The following is a 13,498-nucleotide window of genomic DNA, read 5'->3' as shown; positions in this document are numbered from 1 at the left end:
AAAAATTAATGCAATACTGAAATAAGGCACGGAGTAAACTCACTGATTTTTTTTTTTGAAGTTTTATGGAAGTATAATTGATTTAAAACGTTGTGATAATTTCTGCTGTACAACAAGCAATTCAATTACATACACACATCCATTCTCTTTCAGATTCTTACTGATAAATTTCAGCCAAATCCTCCCTCCATTGACCATTCTGATCCTATTTTCTCATGGCTACAGGGCAGCTACACAATTCCCAGTCATCTCCATGGAAAACACTACAGAGGTGACTGAGTTCCTTCTTAGGGGGTTATCCAGTGACCCAGAGCTGCAGATCCCTCTCTTCATCATCTTCTCTCTCATCTACCTCATCACGGCCGTTGGGAACCTGGGCATGATCCAGCTGATTCTGTTGGATGCTCGTCTCCACACTCCCATGTACGTTTTGCTCAGTCACCTTTCTCTGGTGGACGTGGGTTACTCCTCAGCTGTCACTCCCAAGGCGATGATGGGATTCCTCACGGGAGACGCAGTCATCTCCCACAATGCTTGTGCCACCCAGTTCTTCTTCTTTGTAGCCTTTATCACCGTGGAAAGCTTTCTCTTGGCCTCGATGGCTTACGACCGCTACGCAGCGGTATGCACCCCCCTGCACTACACCACCGCTGTGACGACAAACGTGCGTGCGTGTCTGGTCGTGGGCTCCTACGTCGGTGGTTTCCTGAACGCCTCCATCCACACTGGGAACATTTTCAGGCTCTCCTTCTGCAGGTCCAACGTGGTTGACCACTTCTTCTGTGACGCGCCTCCTCTCCTGGCTCTCTCGTGCTCAGACACCTACGTCAGTGAGATGGTCATCTTCTTTGTGGTGGGCTTCAATGCCCTACTTTCTGTCCTGGTCATCTTGGTCTCCTATCTATTTATATGTATCACCATTCTGAAGATGCACTCGTCTGAGGGACGCCAAAAGGCCTTTTCCACCTGCACCTCCCACCTCACTGCCGTCTCCATCTTCTACGGAACAGTCATCTTCATGTACTTACAGCCCAGCTCCAGCCATTCCTTGAACACGGACAAAGTGGCCTCTGTCTTCTATACGGTGGTCATCCCCATGCTGAACCCCATGGTCTACAGCCTGAGGAACAAAGAGGTTAAGAGCGCCTTTAAGAAGGTTGTGGGGAGGGCAAAGTCTTCTATAACATTAGTATTTTAATTATATTGAATCTCAAATAAGGCCCCTTTCATCTACTTTGAAAATATTTACTGGTCCATTTCCAGTCTCCTAATTTCTTATAGTAGTTTCCCCAGCTATTTATTAAATCTACAAAGCAAAATTAAAAAAAATAAGACTGGCACTCCCTCATGGATCAATAGGTTAAGGATCCTGTGTTTTCACTGCTGTGGCTCTGGTTACAGCAGCAATGCAGTTTCAATCCCTGGCCCAGGGACTTCTTAATAAGTTCACCCACAATCCCACATGAACATGTGTATTTACATGCATGTATTAACATATGCACACACATGCAACGTTCATGAGAAACTCGTGAAACCCACACACTTAAAGATGGAGAGATTTGTTTAAGACCTGCATGATATAGATCTATTATAAACGAATATAAAACAATTATTTTGGTGTGTGAGAATTTTTTTATAACTGCACCCAGGGCATATGGAAATCCCCAGGCCAGGGGCTGACTCTGAACCATAGCTGTGACCTAAGCCACAACTGCAGCAATGCCAGATCCTTTAGCCCACTGCAGCAGGCCAGGGATAGAACCTGCACCTCCACAGGGACCCAAGCAATTGCAGTTGGATTTTTCACCCACTACAACACAGCAGAAACTTCTGAGAACGTATTCTTAATATAAATATTTTGACTTATCTAATTGAAATAGTATATAGAGAGTATATATAATGTACACAAATATTATATGTTTGGTTTTTGAAAATTATATTTCACTTCATCCTTTTGCAAACCTGTGGAAATGCAATAGGTTTTATGCTTAAAAATTAACCTTTAAGAAAATAGTTCCAAAGACCTGAGTATTAATTTCTTATTGCTTCTTTATCTGTTTTTGTTTGTAATAAAAATGCATTCCTTTACATGGGTATTTATTTTCCTACCTAAATTTCCACCTTGAATAAATTATCTAAACTTAGTTTGTTTACATGACATTTCAATTGAGACAACATAACACAATATAGGAGGAAGAAAAGGGTGGTTAAGATAATAGGAAGAAATAAAGGCACACTTTAACTCAAAATATACCATTTAAAACTTTTAAGTGACAAGAATTATAATAATATTAGTAACATACATGAATGTGAATTGATTAATTTTATAATTAGTCTTTTGAGTATTATTTGGTTAAAATATCTGAATTTTTTTTTGTATTCCATTCCTTTTGTCAGATTTGGAAAATTTAAGCTATTATTTCTTCAAATATTCTTTTTGCCCTTTTCTCTCTCCTTTTGGGACAGCTCATTATACAGATCTTGGTACTCTTGACAGCATCCCAATTTTCTCTGAGACTGTTTATTTTTCTTCATTCTTTTTTATTTTTTTTTAAATTTTATGGTGGGACCCAGAGCATACAGAAGTTCCTGGGCCAAGGATTAAATCCGAGCTATAGCTGCAGCATAACACCAAAGCTATGGCAATGTCAGATCCTTTAACCTGCTGCATCAGTCCAGAGACTGAACCCATGCCTTTGCAGCAGCCTGAGCTGCTGCTGTTGGATTCATAATCCACCATGCCATGGCAGGAACTCCCATTCTTTTTTATTTCTGTTCTTCAGGCTAGATAGTCTCAATTCTCCTATCTTCAAGTTCACTGATTTTTGTATTCTGCCATCTTAATTTGCTATACATCCATTTTGGTAAATTTTATATTTCACATAATTTCCTTTTTAACTCAAGAATTTCTATTCATTTTTTAAAAATAATGTTTTATCTACATTGATATTGTTTATTTGGTGGGCCATTGTTCTCATATTTTCCTTAGATTTTTAAGACCTGGTTTCCTTTATTTCTTTGACCATATTTGTATTTTCTACTTTAACTTTTTTTCTAGTTAGTCCAACATCTGGGTTTCATCAGAGAAAATTTCTGATTTTTTAAATTTTTACATTTTTTAGCTTTCTTTTTTTAGGGCCACACCTGCAGCATATGGAAGTTCCCAGGCCAGGGGTCGAATCGAAACTACAGCCACTGGCCTAGGCTACAGCCACAGCAATGCTGGATCCAAGCCTTGTCTGTGACCTACACTATAGCTCATGGAAACTTCCAATCCTTAACCTACTGAGCAAGGCCAGGGAGCAAACCTGCATCCTCCTGGATCCTAGCTGGGTTCGTTAACCACTGAGACACAAAGGGAACTCTTCTATTGATTTAAAAAAAAAAAAACAAAACCTTTGTATTGATCATATTTTCCTCTTTTTTGTGTGACATTGTTTTTTGAAGATGGGCATTCAAAATAATAAAATGCAGCATATTCTGGAAATCAGATCTCCCCTTCCTCCTAGAATTTGTTGGTGGTGATCAGCTGTTTTTCGTTTAGTGATTTTCCTAGATTACTTGTGTTAATTCTTTATTCCTTATTGTGTGTTACCACCAAATTTTCTACTCCCTTAGCTTAGGAATCAGCTAGTGATTATTCAAATTTTTAAAAATGCTTTAAACCATTAATTCTTCTCAGCCTTGCAGAGAGGTTTGTATATGTGTCTCGGAACTTGCCTTCAATGATCTGGCAGTTTAAATTCTCTTAATCTGCACTTCCGGCTTATACTGAGCCTCAAGGTCTGTGGTAGATGAAAGATTAACTCTTTTTAGGCCTTTTATGTGCATGCATAGAGCCTTGCCCATGTACTTGGTGTTTTGAGTCCTAGAAATACACCGGAGATTTTCAAAGCCCCTATGGATGTCTCATTTCCATAACAATTATTTTTAAGATTTGCTCTAACAGCAAATAATAATTAATATAAGAAAAGAATAAAACACTCTACCCATGAGTGGATCAGGACAGTTTCCTGGGACAAGACCACCAGAGCTCTTCCATACCCAGAGTTGGTCAGGTTCTCAGAGAAAGCCTATTTCTGAGAACAAGGAAGGAACAAATTTCCCATGTAAGATGAAGGCTGGATCAGAACAGGAGTGAAGGGACCTTACTATTCACAACCACGCTATTTAGATGTACACCCAGAAATGGGATTGCTGGATCCTATGGTCGTTCTATTTCGAATTTTTTGAGGAACCACCATAACATTTTCTGCAGCAGCTACACCAATTCACCTTCCCACCAAGAGTGCATAGATGTTCATTTTTCTCCACATACTCGCCAACACTGGTTATTTCTTGATCAAATGTTCAATGCACCAAGAGGAAGAAAGAATGTTTAATAGACCTCCACCAAGATCGGAGAACTGAAATATATAAAGTAACTCTTAACAAAATAGAAGGGTGAAATACACAGAAATATAATAACAAAAGGTGATCCTGTACCCCACTTTCAATGTCGTATAGATCAGCCAGACAGAAAAATCATTTTATGAACAAACAGATAAAACAACTGCTCCCTTGGAGCTTACATTCTGATTTGGGGAGATAGGTAATAAAGAAGTGAGCAAATAAACAGGCAATAGATGAGTATTGATGATAAGGACTATGAAAAATGATACAGAGTGAGGGGCAGGGTACATGGTGAGTGGAGAGTTGCTGTTTATAAAGATGGTCAGGGAAGGTCTCCATGGTAAGGAAACACATAAGGGAGACCTGAAGGGACAGAAGAAACATTCCACATGAAGGACCCACAAGTACAAAGGTCCTGAGATGGAAACATGTCTGGAATTTTGAAGAAATATCAAGGGAATTAGGGTGCATTAAGTGGGGGTAAAAGACTGGAAAGTGACAAGTGATTTCATACATAATCTGGAGAATATATCAATGAACAACATTTATGATTTCAAAGCATTTGTAGAGAAAAAAATGTACAATATTATTGTTATTCTCAGTGCATTTTTTAACTTTTTTTTTTCTTTTTATGGCCACACCTGCAGCATATGGAAATTCTTGGGGTAGGGGCTGAATTGGAGCTGCAACAGCAGGCCTACACCATATCAACAGCAACACCAAACCCGAGCCACATCTTTGACCTACACTGCAGCTTGCAGCATTGTCAGATCCTTAACACACTGAGTGAGGTCAGGATCAAACCCGCATCCTCATGGATACCGTGTTAGGTTCTTATGGAGCACAAGGTTCAGCATGGGGATAACCACTGCATAGAACACAGACGCTACTTTGATGGGGATAGAGTAGGATAGATAATCAAACAGTTCCAAAGTCCCACTAGGGGATTGGAGATAGAGAGGGAAATTATAGGGGCTTTGGGAGATCATAGTGAGTTAATGACCACTCAAGAATGCAATGGGAACATCCCAAAACAATGTGCGCTTGCTTGATTTGAGAAGCAGAGCAAAGTCGCTTAGCAGCAAAGCCAGAAAGGCTTGCCTAACAACCAAAGTAAGCAATGCGTTGAGCAACAAAACCGTGCAATGGAGGCGCGAGTCATGCCTCAAGACAATAAAACAATAGTAAAAAAGAGAAGGCCTACATCCTGCCCAGGGATGTTCGTAAGTTATGTTTTCCTAAGTGACAGATATGTTTTCTAACATACATGAAAAATAAGTGACATTTCAGAATGAAAGCCCCCTTTATACTAAAGCTTGAAGTAATTTTTCCATGGTTCTGTGACAGTGCTGGCTGGGCCCTATAAGGTCACCCCCCGCCCCCCAAATCTAGGAGGAGTTGATGGAAGACTCAAAGCATGAAGAAGGTGACTCCCTTCCTCCTCTCTTCTCCTTTGATTTTAAAAATGTAACTCACTGAGCACTGGAGGCAGCACAGGACAAGGCTCACTCGCCTGCTTGTATTTCTCGCAAGCATTCTATTTAAATAAATCACTTATTCATCACGTTGCCCTTCGCTGTTTTCTCTCTGCACTGAGACAAAATGAACCAAAGTTCTTTCCTAGCCACCACCCTGCCCCCACTGAGGCACCACTTAGAGGTTTCACTTCCTCTTCCAACATTTTCCCGGAATTCTATCCTTTCAGACTCCTTCCTATAATAATATAGGTTCCACACAGACAATTCAGGATAATCTCTCAAATTAAAATTCTTAATGTAGTCACATGTAAATAGCTGATTTTTTTTTTTTTTTGGCCATATAAATTAGCATTTGCAGTTTCTAGGGGTCAGGTCATGAATCTTTTGGCAGGCTATTTTCAGCCTGCCACAAGATTATATAGGAATATTGTGTACTATTTTTTTTTTGTAAGTGTCTATAACCTAAAATAGTTTTAGAATTAAAAAATCATTTAAAATAGTAATTAGAAATGGTTCCAAGAAGAGAAACATCACCATACTGACAGATATTGTCAGGTTCATTTTTTTTTTGTCTTTTGTCTTTTGTTGTTGTTGTTGTTGTTGCTATTTCTTGGGCCGCTCCCGCGGCATATGGAGGTTCCCAGGCTAGGGGTTGAATCGGAGCTGTAGCCACCGGCCTACGCCAGAGCCGCAGCAACGCGGGATCCGAGCCGCGTCTGCAACCTACACCACAGCTCACGGCAACGCCGGATTGTTAACCCACTGAGCAAGGGCAGGGACCGAACCCGCAACCTCATGGTTCCTAGTCGGATTCGTTAACCACTGCGCCACGATGGGAACTCCAGGTTCATATTTATATGGGAATTTAGAATAATTTCATTTTAAAAAAAAGACAAGTGAAGACATACACGTTCATTTAATGTGTTGTACTTATGCATCTCTAGATAAAATATGTCAGTGAAAAGACAAATACTTTCATTTAAAAATTTAATACATTTCTAGAGTTCCCATCGTGGCTCAACGGAAATGAATCTGACTAGCATCCATGAGGACGCAGGTTCAATCCCTGGCCTCACTCAGTGGGTTAAGGATCCGGCGTTGCCATGAACTATGGCTTGGATCTGGCATGGCTGTGGCTGTGGCATAGGCCAGCAGCTACAGCTCCAATTTGCCCCCTAGCCTGGGAACCTCCATACGCTATGGGTGCAGCCCTAAAAAAGACAAAAAATAAAAATGTAATATTTTATTTTAATATTTTATTTTCAAATTTGGACACATTTTATTATTCAAGAAAAGAAATAAATAACATTAAATACAAATTGAGGTTGTAATACTCCAGTTAACTACTTGAATTATTATTTTAGGAATTTTTTTAAATTGGAGAATAGTCGATTAAATACAGTATTAGTTCCAGGTGTACAGCACAGCAATTCAGTTCTATTTATATGTATATCAGCTGGGTTATTTCTATCAAAAACTAGTGATACATTCCACCACATATGGCAAATTTCTCACACCCAAATATGTGCACCCATGTGAGGCACACACATGGGCTTCTGTTCATGGGCTTGTTTGTGCCTCTGGTTTACATGTATGTTTAGAGTGGTATATCGTAGAGGAAATGCATGTAGAATGCATGCGTGAAATATCCTTGACAAAATTTTTAGCAGCAGGACACAAGGTGTCTTGAACTTCACCTTCGCTGTTCTCATTCAGGTATTGTAATTCTGGACATGATGTTTCCTCTTTTATAGACAACAGATTTTTGAAGAGGGAAAAGTATCACTTTAGGAATTGAATTCATTGTGGGCCTTAAATCTGACTGAGTACATGGAGAACATCTGAGAGAAAAGAAACTAGGTTACTCTGAATCCTATGACATTAAAATCAACCTAGAAACAACTTTTCTCCCAAAAGAACCTTCTTAAAGGCACTCTTGACCTCCTTGTTCCTCAGGCTGTAGACTATAGGATTGAGCATGGGGATGATCATACTATAGAACACAGAGGCAATTTTGTCTGTATCCATGGAATGGCTGGAGCTGGGCTTTGCATACATGAAGATACCTGTTCCGTAGAAGATGGAGACGGCTGTGAGGTGGGAAGCACAGGTGGATAAAGCCTTCTGGTACCCTGCAGAGGAGGGCATCTTTAGGATGGTAATAAATATGAATATGTAGGATATTAAGATAACAAGGAGAGCTAAAAAGACATTGAAGCTGGCTGCATAAACAAGAACCAACTCACTCGTATGTGTATCAGAACAAGACAGAGCCATGACTGCTGGAATATCACAGAAAAAGTGATGGACCACATTGGACCTACAGAAAGAGAGAGGGAATGTATTCCCAACGTGGATGGAAGCATTCAGGAAACCACAAATGTGGCAGCCTATGACCAGACCTGCACACACACTTGGTGTCATGGTGGTGGTATAATGTAGGGGTTTACATACTGCTGCATATCGGTCATAAGCCATGGATGCCAAGAAGTAATTTTCCGTAGTAACAAAGCCTGCAAAAAAGAACATCTGAGCAGCACATGCATTATAGGAGATGACTTTGTAGACTTTAAAGAACCCAGTCATGACTGTGGGAGTGACAGTTGAAGAGTAACAAAAGTCCACCAGAGACAGGTTACTAAGGAAAAAATACATGGGGGTGTGGAGATGAGAGTCCATGAGAATCAACAGGATTATCCCCAAGTTTCCAACCATATTGACAAGGTAAATGAGAGTGAACATTATAAAGAAGGGGACCTGAAGCTCGGGGATGTCGGTTAGTCCTAGAAGGATGAAGTGGGTCACGTCTGTCCTGTTATCCATTGATGTTATTTGGGAATAATGAGGTAGCCTGTAGCAAAGTGAAATTATGGACAAGAATGTTAAAGTGGAGTAAAGATTGCAGTGAAATTGAATTTTTTATACATTGTGGGCACTATTTCATTACAGCAATAATATATATTTCAAGATTCTTCATAAAGCATTTTCATAGTTAACTATGAAATTATTATATTAATAATCTATAGAGTTGAAAATCATTGAATTGGAATTTTCCTAAAATAAAATAGACACCATCTCCCCAATTTTTAAATTTTACATATTTTCAAACAGATTTGGAAAATTTAATGACTTGTCCAATACAACATGTCTAGGATACTATATGTCTTTGCTAATTCAGTTTTTGTCTATCCTAGTGAAAGTATACTTTGTTATCCTTTCAGAGTTTTAATTTGTTATCCATACATATTTTTGTTATCCATACATATCCAATATGTAACATACTAAATTACTCAACTGCCAGGACAGTTCTAAACACTTTGCGTGTATGTCATCAATTTTTCTCGACAATGCTATGAGGTTGGTTAGTTGCTTCTTTCATTTAAATTATGAGGTACAAATATTCATGGCAAGTCAAATTTTTGATGCAAATCGAGTGGTTTCTCTGTAAAATGGTCTTAATTGAATTTAAATCAAATTTAATTTAATTAATTTAAAATTGCTCATTGTTTCCATTAGTCCAAACTCAGTTTGGGAGTTTCACAGTGAAGTAACTGAGACTTACATGCACAGTGCATGTGATGGGAAAACTGGACCTGTTAGGGCTGTACAACCAGCGGAGGCAATTCTGAAGAGGAGGCACCACATCATGTATATGACCTGGACTCTGGAATAAAGTACATACCAACCCTACCATCTACCACCCAGGAATCATTAATCCTACCTAACCTGATTCCCTGGAACCTAAAGTTTTCCATCTACAAAGTAAAAATAGTAATGAGATCTAACTCAAGAGGTTATTGTAAGAATTAAATTAGATAATGTATTAAAAACAATATGTAAATTTTTAGGTGTTTAGCATGGCCTGATTAGTGTCAGCTATAGCATCATTAGGGTGGAATGATGGTCTACATTGATTTGGAAATGGTGGGTAGCAACACATAGGATTTCAGGTGTGAGTTGTGAAGTCCTGTAGCCTCCTCTTCAATGGCCTTTTCTCATGTCATAAGGCCACTGAGATTTTTTCTGTATCCTCCAATAAGTTTCACTCTGTCCTTGCTCCACTCATGTAACTGACTGTTTTAATCTTTTCATGTAGTCCTTTTTTGGAGAAAAACAATCCTTAAAATACATATTTTAACTTATGTTTTAAAAGTCTCCTTTTTTAAAACTTATTCTTAATTTCATTACAGTAACACCATATTTGAATCAGAGACGAAGGGTGAAAGTTCATGGTTCGTGGCTCACCTTTAGCCTGCAGATCTGTTTTTGTGGCTAACTTCACATTTTTAAATATTTTATATGAATCTGTTCTTACATAGGAACAGTATCTTAATTCCTTTTATTTGAATCTGCATGCTTCAGAAGGACAGCCATCCAATGATGCTAACTACTACTCCCTATTGCTTTCCTCCTAAACCTTTCGCTTTGCAAGTCTAGCCCATGAAGTCTTTATATTTGCAAATCTTAACATACATAATCATATTAATGTAATGTATATCATGTTCTACAGCCAGTAATAAGAATTTTGTATTTAAAATGTCTGTGTGTGTGTGTGTGTGTGTGTGTTCAAGGTAGGTAGAGTTCTTATTCTTATTTTACTAAAAGAGAATAGAGAACTTATAAAGTTACATAATGTTCTACAATTACACAGCTGATAGGAAAAAGATTCAAGATATAAATCCATTTTCAACCTAACCAAAACCCTGTGTTTTTAGCCAGATCACTATTAACATGTGTAGATATGCTAGAAATAATTGAGCATGAAATTCTGGCAAAATATTAAAATAAATTTGAATTTTACTACTTTGGTCTTTTATGGTTTAAAGACGGATTTTTTTCCCCACACCTATGGGATATGGATGTTCCCAGGCCAGGGATCAAATTCAAACTACAGCTGTGACCTACACCACAGATTCAGGAACACTGGATCCTTAACCCACTGCACCAGAGTGGGAACTTCCTAAAGAACTATCATGTAACTCTCATTTTTTTCTTCACCTCTAATAAGAGGCTAATGTGTAGTGAACAAGATGAAATTATCACCTAATCAGAGCATTACCTATACAACTTTTTTTTAACCAATCTTTTTTAGAGGAACATATGATAATGTTTCGTAAGTATCATCTGACTTCCTACTGATGGAAATTTTGATATTTACTCTCAGATTTTTTAAAAGCTCCTCAGTGTTTAATAAAAATGTTCAAAACATATATTTCTGTGCCCACTAAACCATAATAGGTATAGCTGCCCCATTGCTTTTGCATGAATTAACAGTTTTCACTGAAAGCACATATTAGGTATAGAAACTTATCTTTCTGCTTGAAAACAAGCAACAGTCAATCCTGAATAGTTGTTTGAAATAAAAAATTCACCCGTAGAATAATGTATAAACACTGTTGGAGAAGCTCTCTCAAGCAGTGTTCAAAGATCCCAAGTTTTCTAAGGCAGGGAATTATAGAGAAAACATGAATATGGGTTCAAGTTCTGAATTTGTGATACATTCCTTCTGTGTCCTTGGAGGAGTCATTAACCTTCTCCTTATTTGTAAAATAAACAGCAAAATTACTACCCCCAAATAATCCACAGAATTGTGTTAGTAAATAGCAAAGAAATGTGTATAAAATAACTTGGTGATGGAGAGATGTTATCATGTGATATAATTAAATTTATAAAAATAGAAATGAAATTTAATATAAGTACTCCATATTATTTTTACCTTGGCGTGTTCCCTTGGCCATGGCCGCAAGCTCATAGGAAATCCTAAAATCTGGGAGAAGGCCTGTATGTACCGATAAATATTAACATTCAGATGAAGACTTGATGGTCAAGGCAGCTAGGACCAAAGTCTGACCCCTCTAAAATGATGTCTCTTAGAGTGATATTGGACTTCAGAGGCTAATGCATGGGTCCTGGAATGAATTATAGAGACATGGAGCTCTCGGGGGATCTCTTATGAGACCATCCACAGCTGCTCTTACCACTTTTCTAGGAAGAAGTCATTAAACTGCCTGTGGGGACCAATTTGTATATTTTGAGGGTGTGCATGTGCTTTTGTATTGTGATTTTATATTATTCTCATTTCTAATTATCTATAAGCTACAAACAGTAATATGCACACTTACAAGTGGTTCTAAGAATTTGATCAAATGTGTAGTCAGGTGATCACTGATGCAATCACCCACAATAAATTTCCCTGAGATTCTTAGTAGTCAACCCTGTTGTCACCTCACTCTCACATAACCACTAAATTGCTTTTTCCATATTATTTTGCCTTTGCAAGTATGTCCTTATCTAGAGTCCTAGAATGTGCAGTCTTTGACTGTGACTTCTTTCCCTTAGCATAATTCAGTTGGGGTCCATCTGTATTGTTATCTGTTATCTATGGCATAATTTTTAATTTCATAATAGGATGCTAAAACATAAACTGCATGCAGTGATTTTTTTCTTTCCTCAGTTGAGGACTTTTTGTGTTGTTTCCAGTGCTTATAAATAAAGATGACTTAAACATTGACTAATTTTTTTTGTGAATGTGTTTTTTATTTCATGTTGGTAAATATTTAGGTGTTGTACTGCCTGCTCATTTGGTAAATATACTTAATTTAATAGAAACGGCCAAACTGTTTATGGAAGTGGTTCTATCATTTGGCATTCCCAACAGCAAACACATTCCAATTTCTTCACATTTTTGCAGTACTTGGTACTTTAAATTTTTAAAAATATAATTTCTATTTTATTTTAATATCTGCTCTTGGTCAAAGACCTTTTAAAAGTCTCTAAAATCCTTTATTTTTATTCAATTTGCCTTACCACCACATTATGGCCTGTAAATGTTACTTTGTAACAAAGGAGTTAGATCAATTTTTTTCTTCTAGGTGCTATCCTTTGAGCCCACATGCCTGTGCAGAATCATCCCACCTTTCTCGTTGCAGGCATGTATAGCAGTTATAGGTTTCTTACGTGTACCAAAGTGGTTTGGCCTCAAATCAGCCAAGTAATTTAATCTCCTCTGTAAACTTCAGCTGCTCATCTGTAAAGACGGAGATAATAATATCATGCCATCCTCATAAGGTTGCCAAGAATGTTTAGTACACCACAGGCACACAAAGCAGAAAACAATTTCTAGGGCATATCAGGTGTTCTGTAGGGTTAAAAGTCACATTCCTTTGATATGCATGGGTCACAAAAATAGTAATGTTCAAACACTCCATCTGCTTCCCCCAGTGTACCTGCCCATTATAGGTAGGCTGAGACATGTATTAGCTGTAGACAACGAACTGTAGAAAGAATTGATATGGGTCAATTCTGGATGGGCTGAAGCAACATATTACCCTCCAGTTATATTTCTCTTGTCACAGTGGTTAAGGAGGCTTCATATTCTAGCAGGTGTAACTGTAGATAGTGAAGCCTTCCTCAGCCTATGTCTTTGAGTGACCACAGAGTGGGAGTTCATTTTACACCTATATAATGAACATATAGTAGCACAAATGAGAGACAAATCCGTACAGGGCTAAAAAAAGATCCTCAGATGTATCATAGGCATATCCAGAAGGATAGGAAAGATAAGGAAAACAGAAGAAGGTAGCTGCATGGGTAAATATAAAAACAGGTATTTTTACATTTTTGGTTTG

At 38.0% G+C, this 13,498-nt stretch overlaps 2 protein-coding genes across 2 annotated transcripts; one reads left to right on the top strand and one right to left on the bottom strand.

The window, feature by feature from the left end:
- The first annotated feature begins 250 nt into the window (after positions 1–250).
- Positions 251–1,198, top strand: LOC125123972 (olfactory receptor 5B12-like). The gene has a single exon (XM_047774147.1). It carries the CDS (start codon positions 254–256, stop codon positions 1,196–1,198), a length of 945 nt encoding a protein of 314 aa, XP_047630103.1. The 5' UTR covers positions 251–253.
- A 6,559-nt stretch (positions 1,199–7,757) lies between these two features.
- On the bottom strand, positions 7,758–8,696 carry LOC125124421 (olfactory receptor 5B2-like). The gene has a single exon (XM_047774531.1). The coding sequence runs from the start codon at positions 8,691–8,693 to the stop codon at positions 7,758–7,760; it is 936 nt and encodes a 311-aa protein (XP_047630487.1). The 5' UTR covers positions 8,694–8,696.
- Positions 8,697–13,498: the final 4,802 nt, after the last annotated feature.

Source organism: Phacochoerus africanus, chromosome 4 (assembly GCF_016906955.1).
Source record: "Phacochoerus africanus isolate WHEZ1 chromosome 4, ROS_Pafr_v1, whole genome shotgun sequence".
Lineage (NCBI taxonomy): Eukaryota > Metazoa > Chordata > Mammalia > Artiodactyla > Suidae > Phacochoerus > Phacochoerus africanus.
The sequence above is the reverse complement of the archived record's forward strand: the minus strand, read 5'-3'. Positions and strand labels throughout refer to the sequence as shown.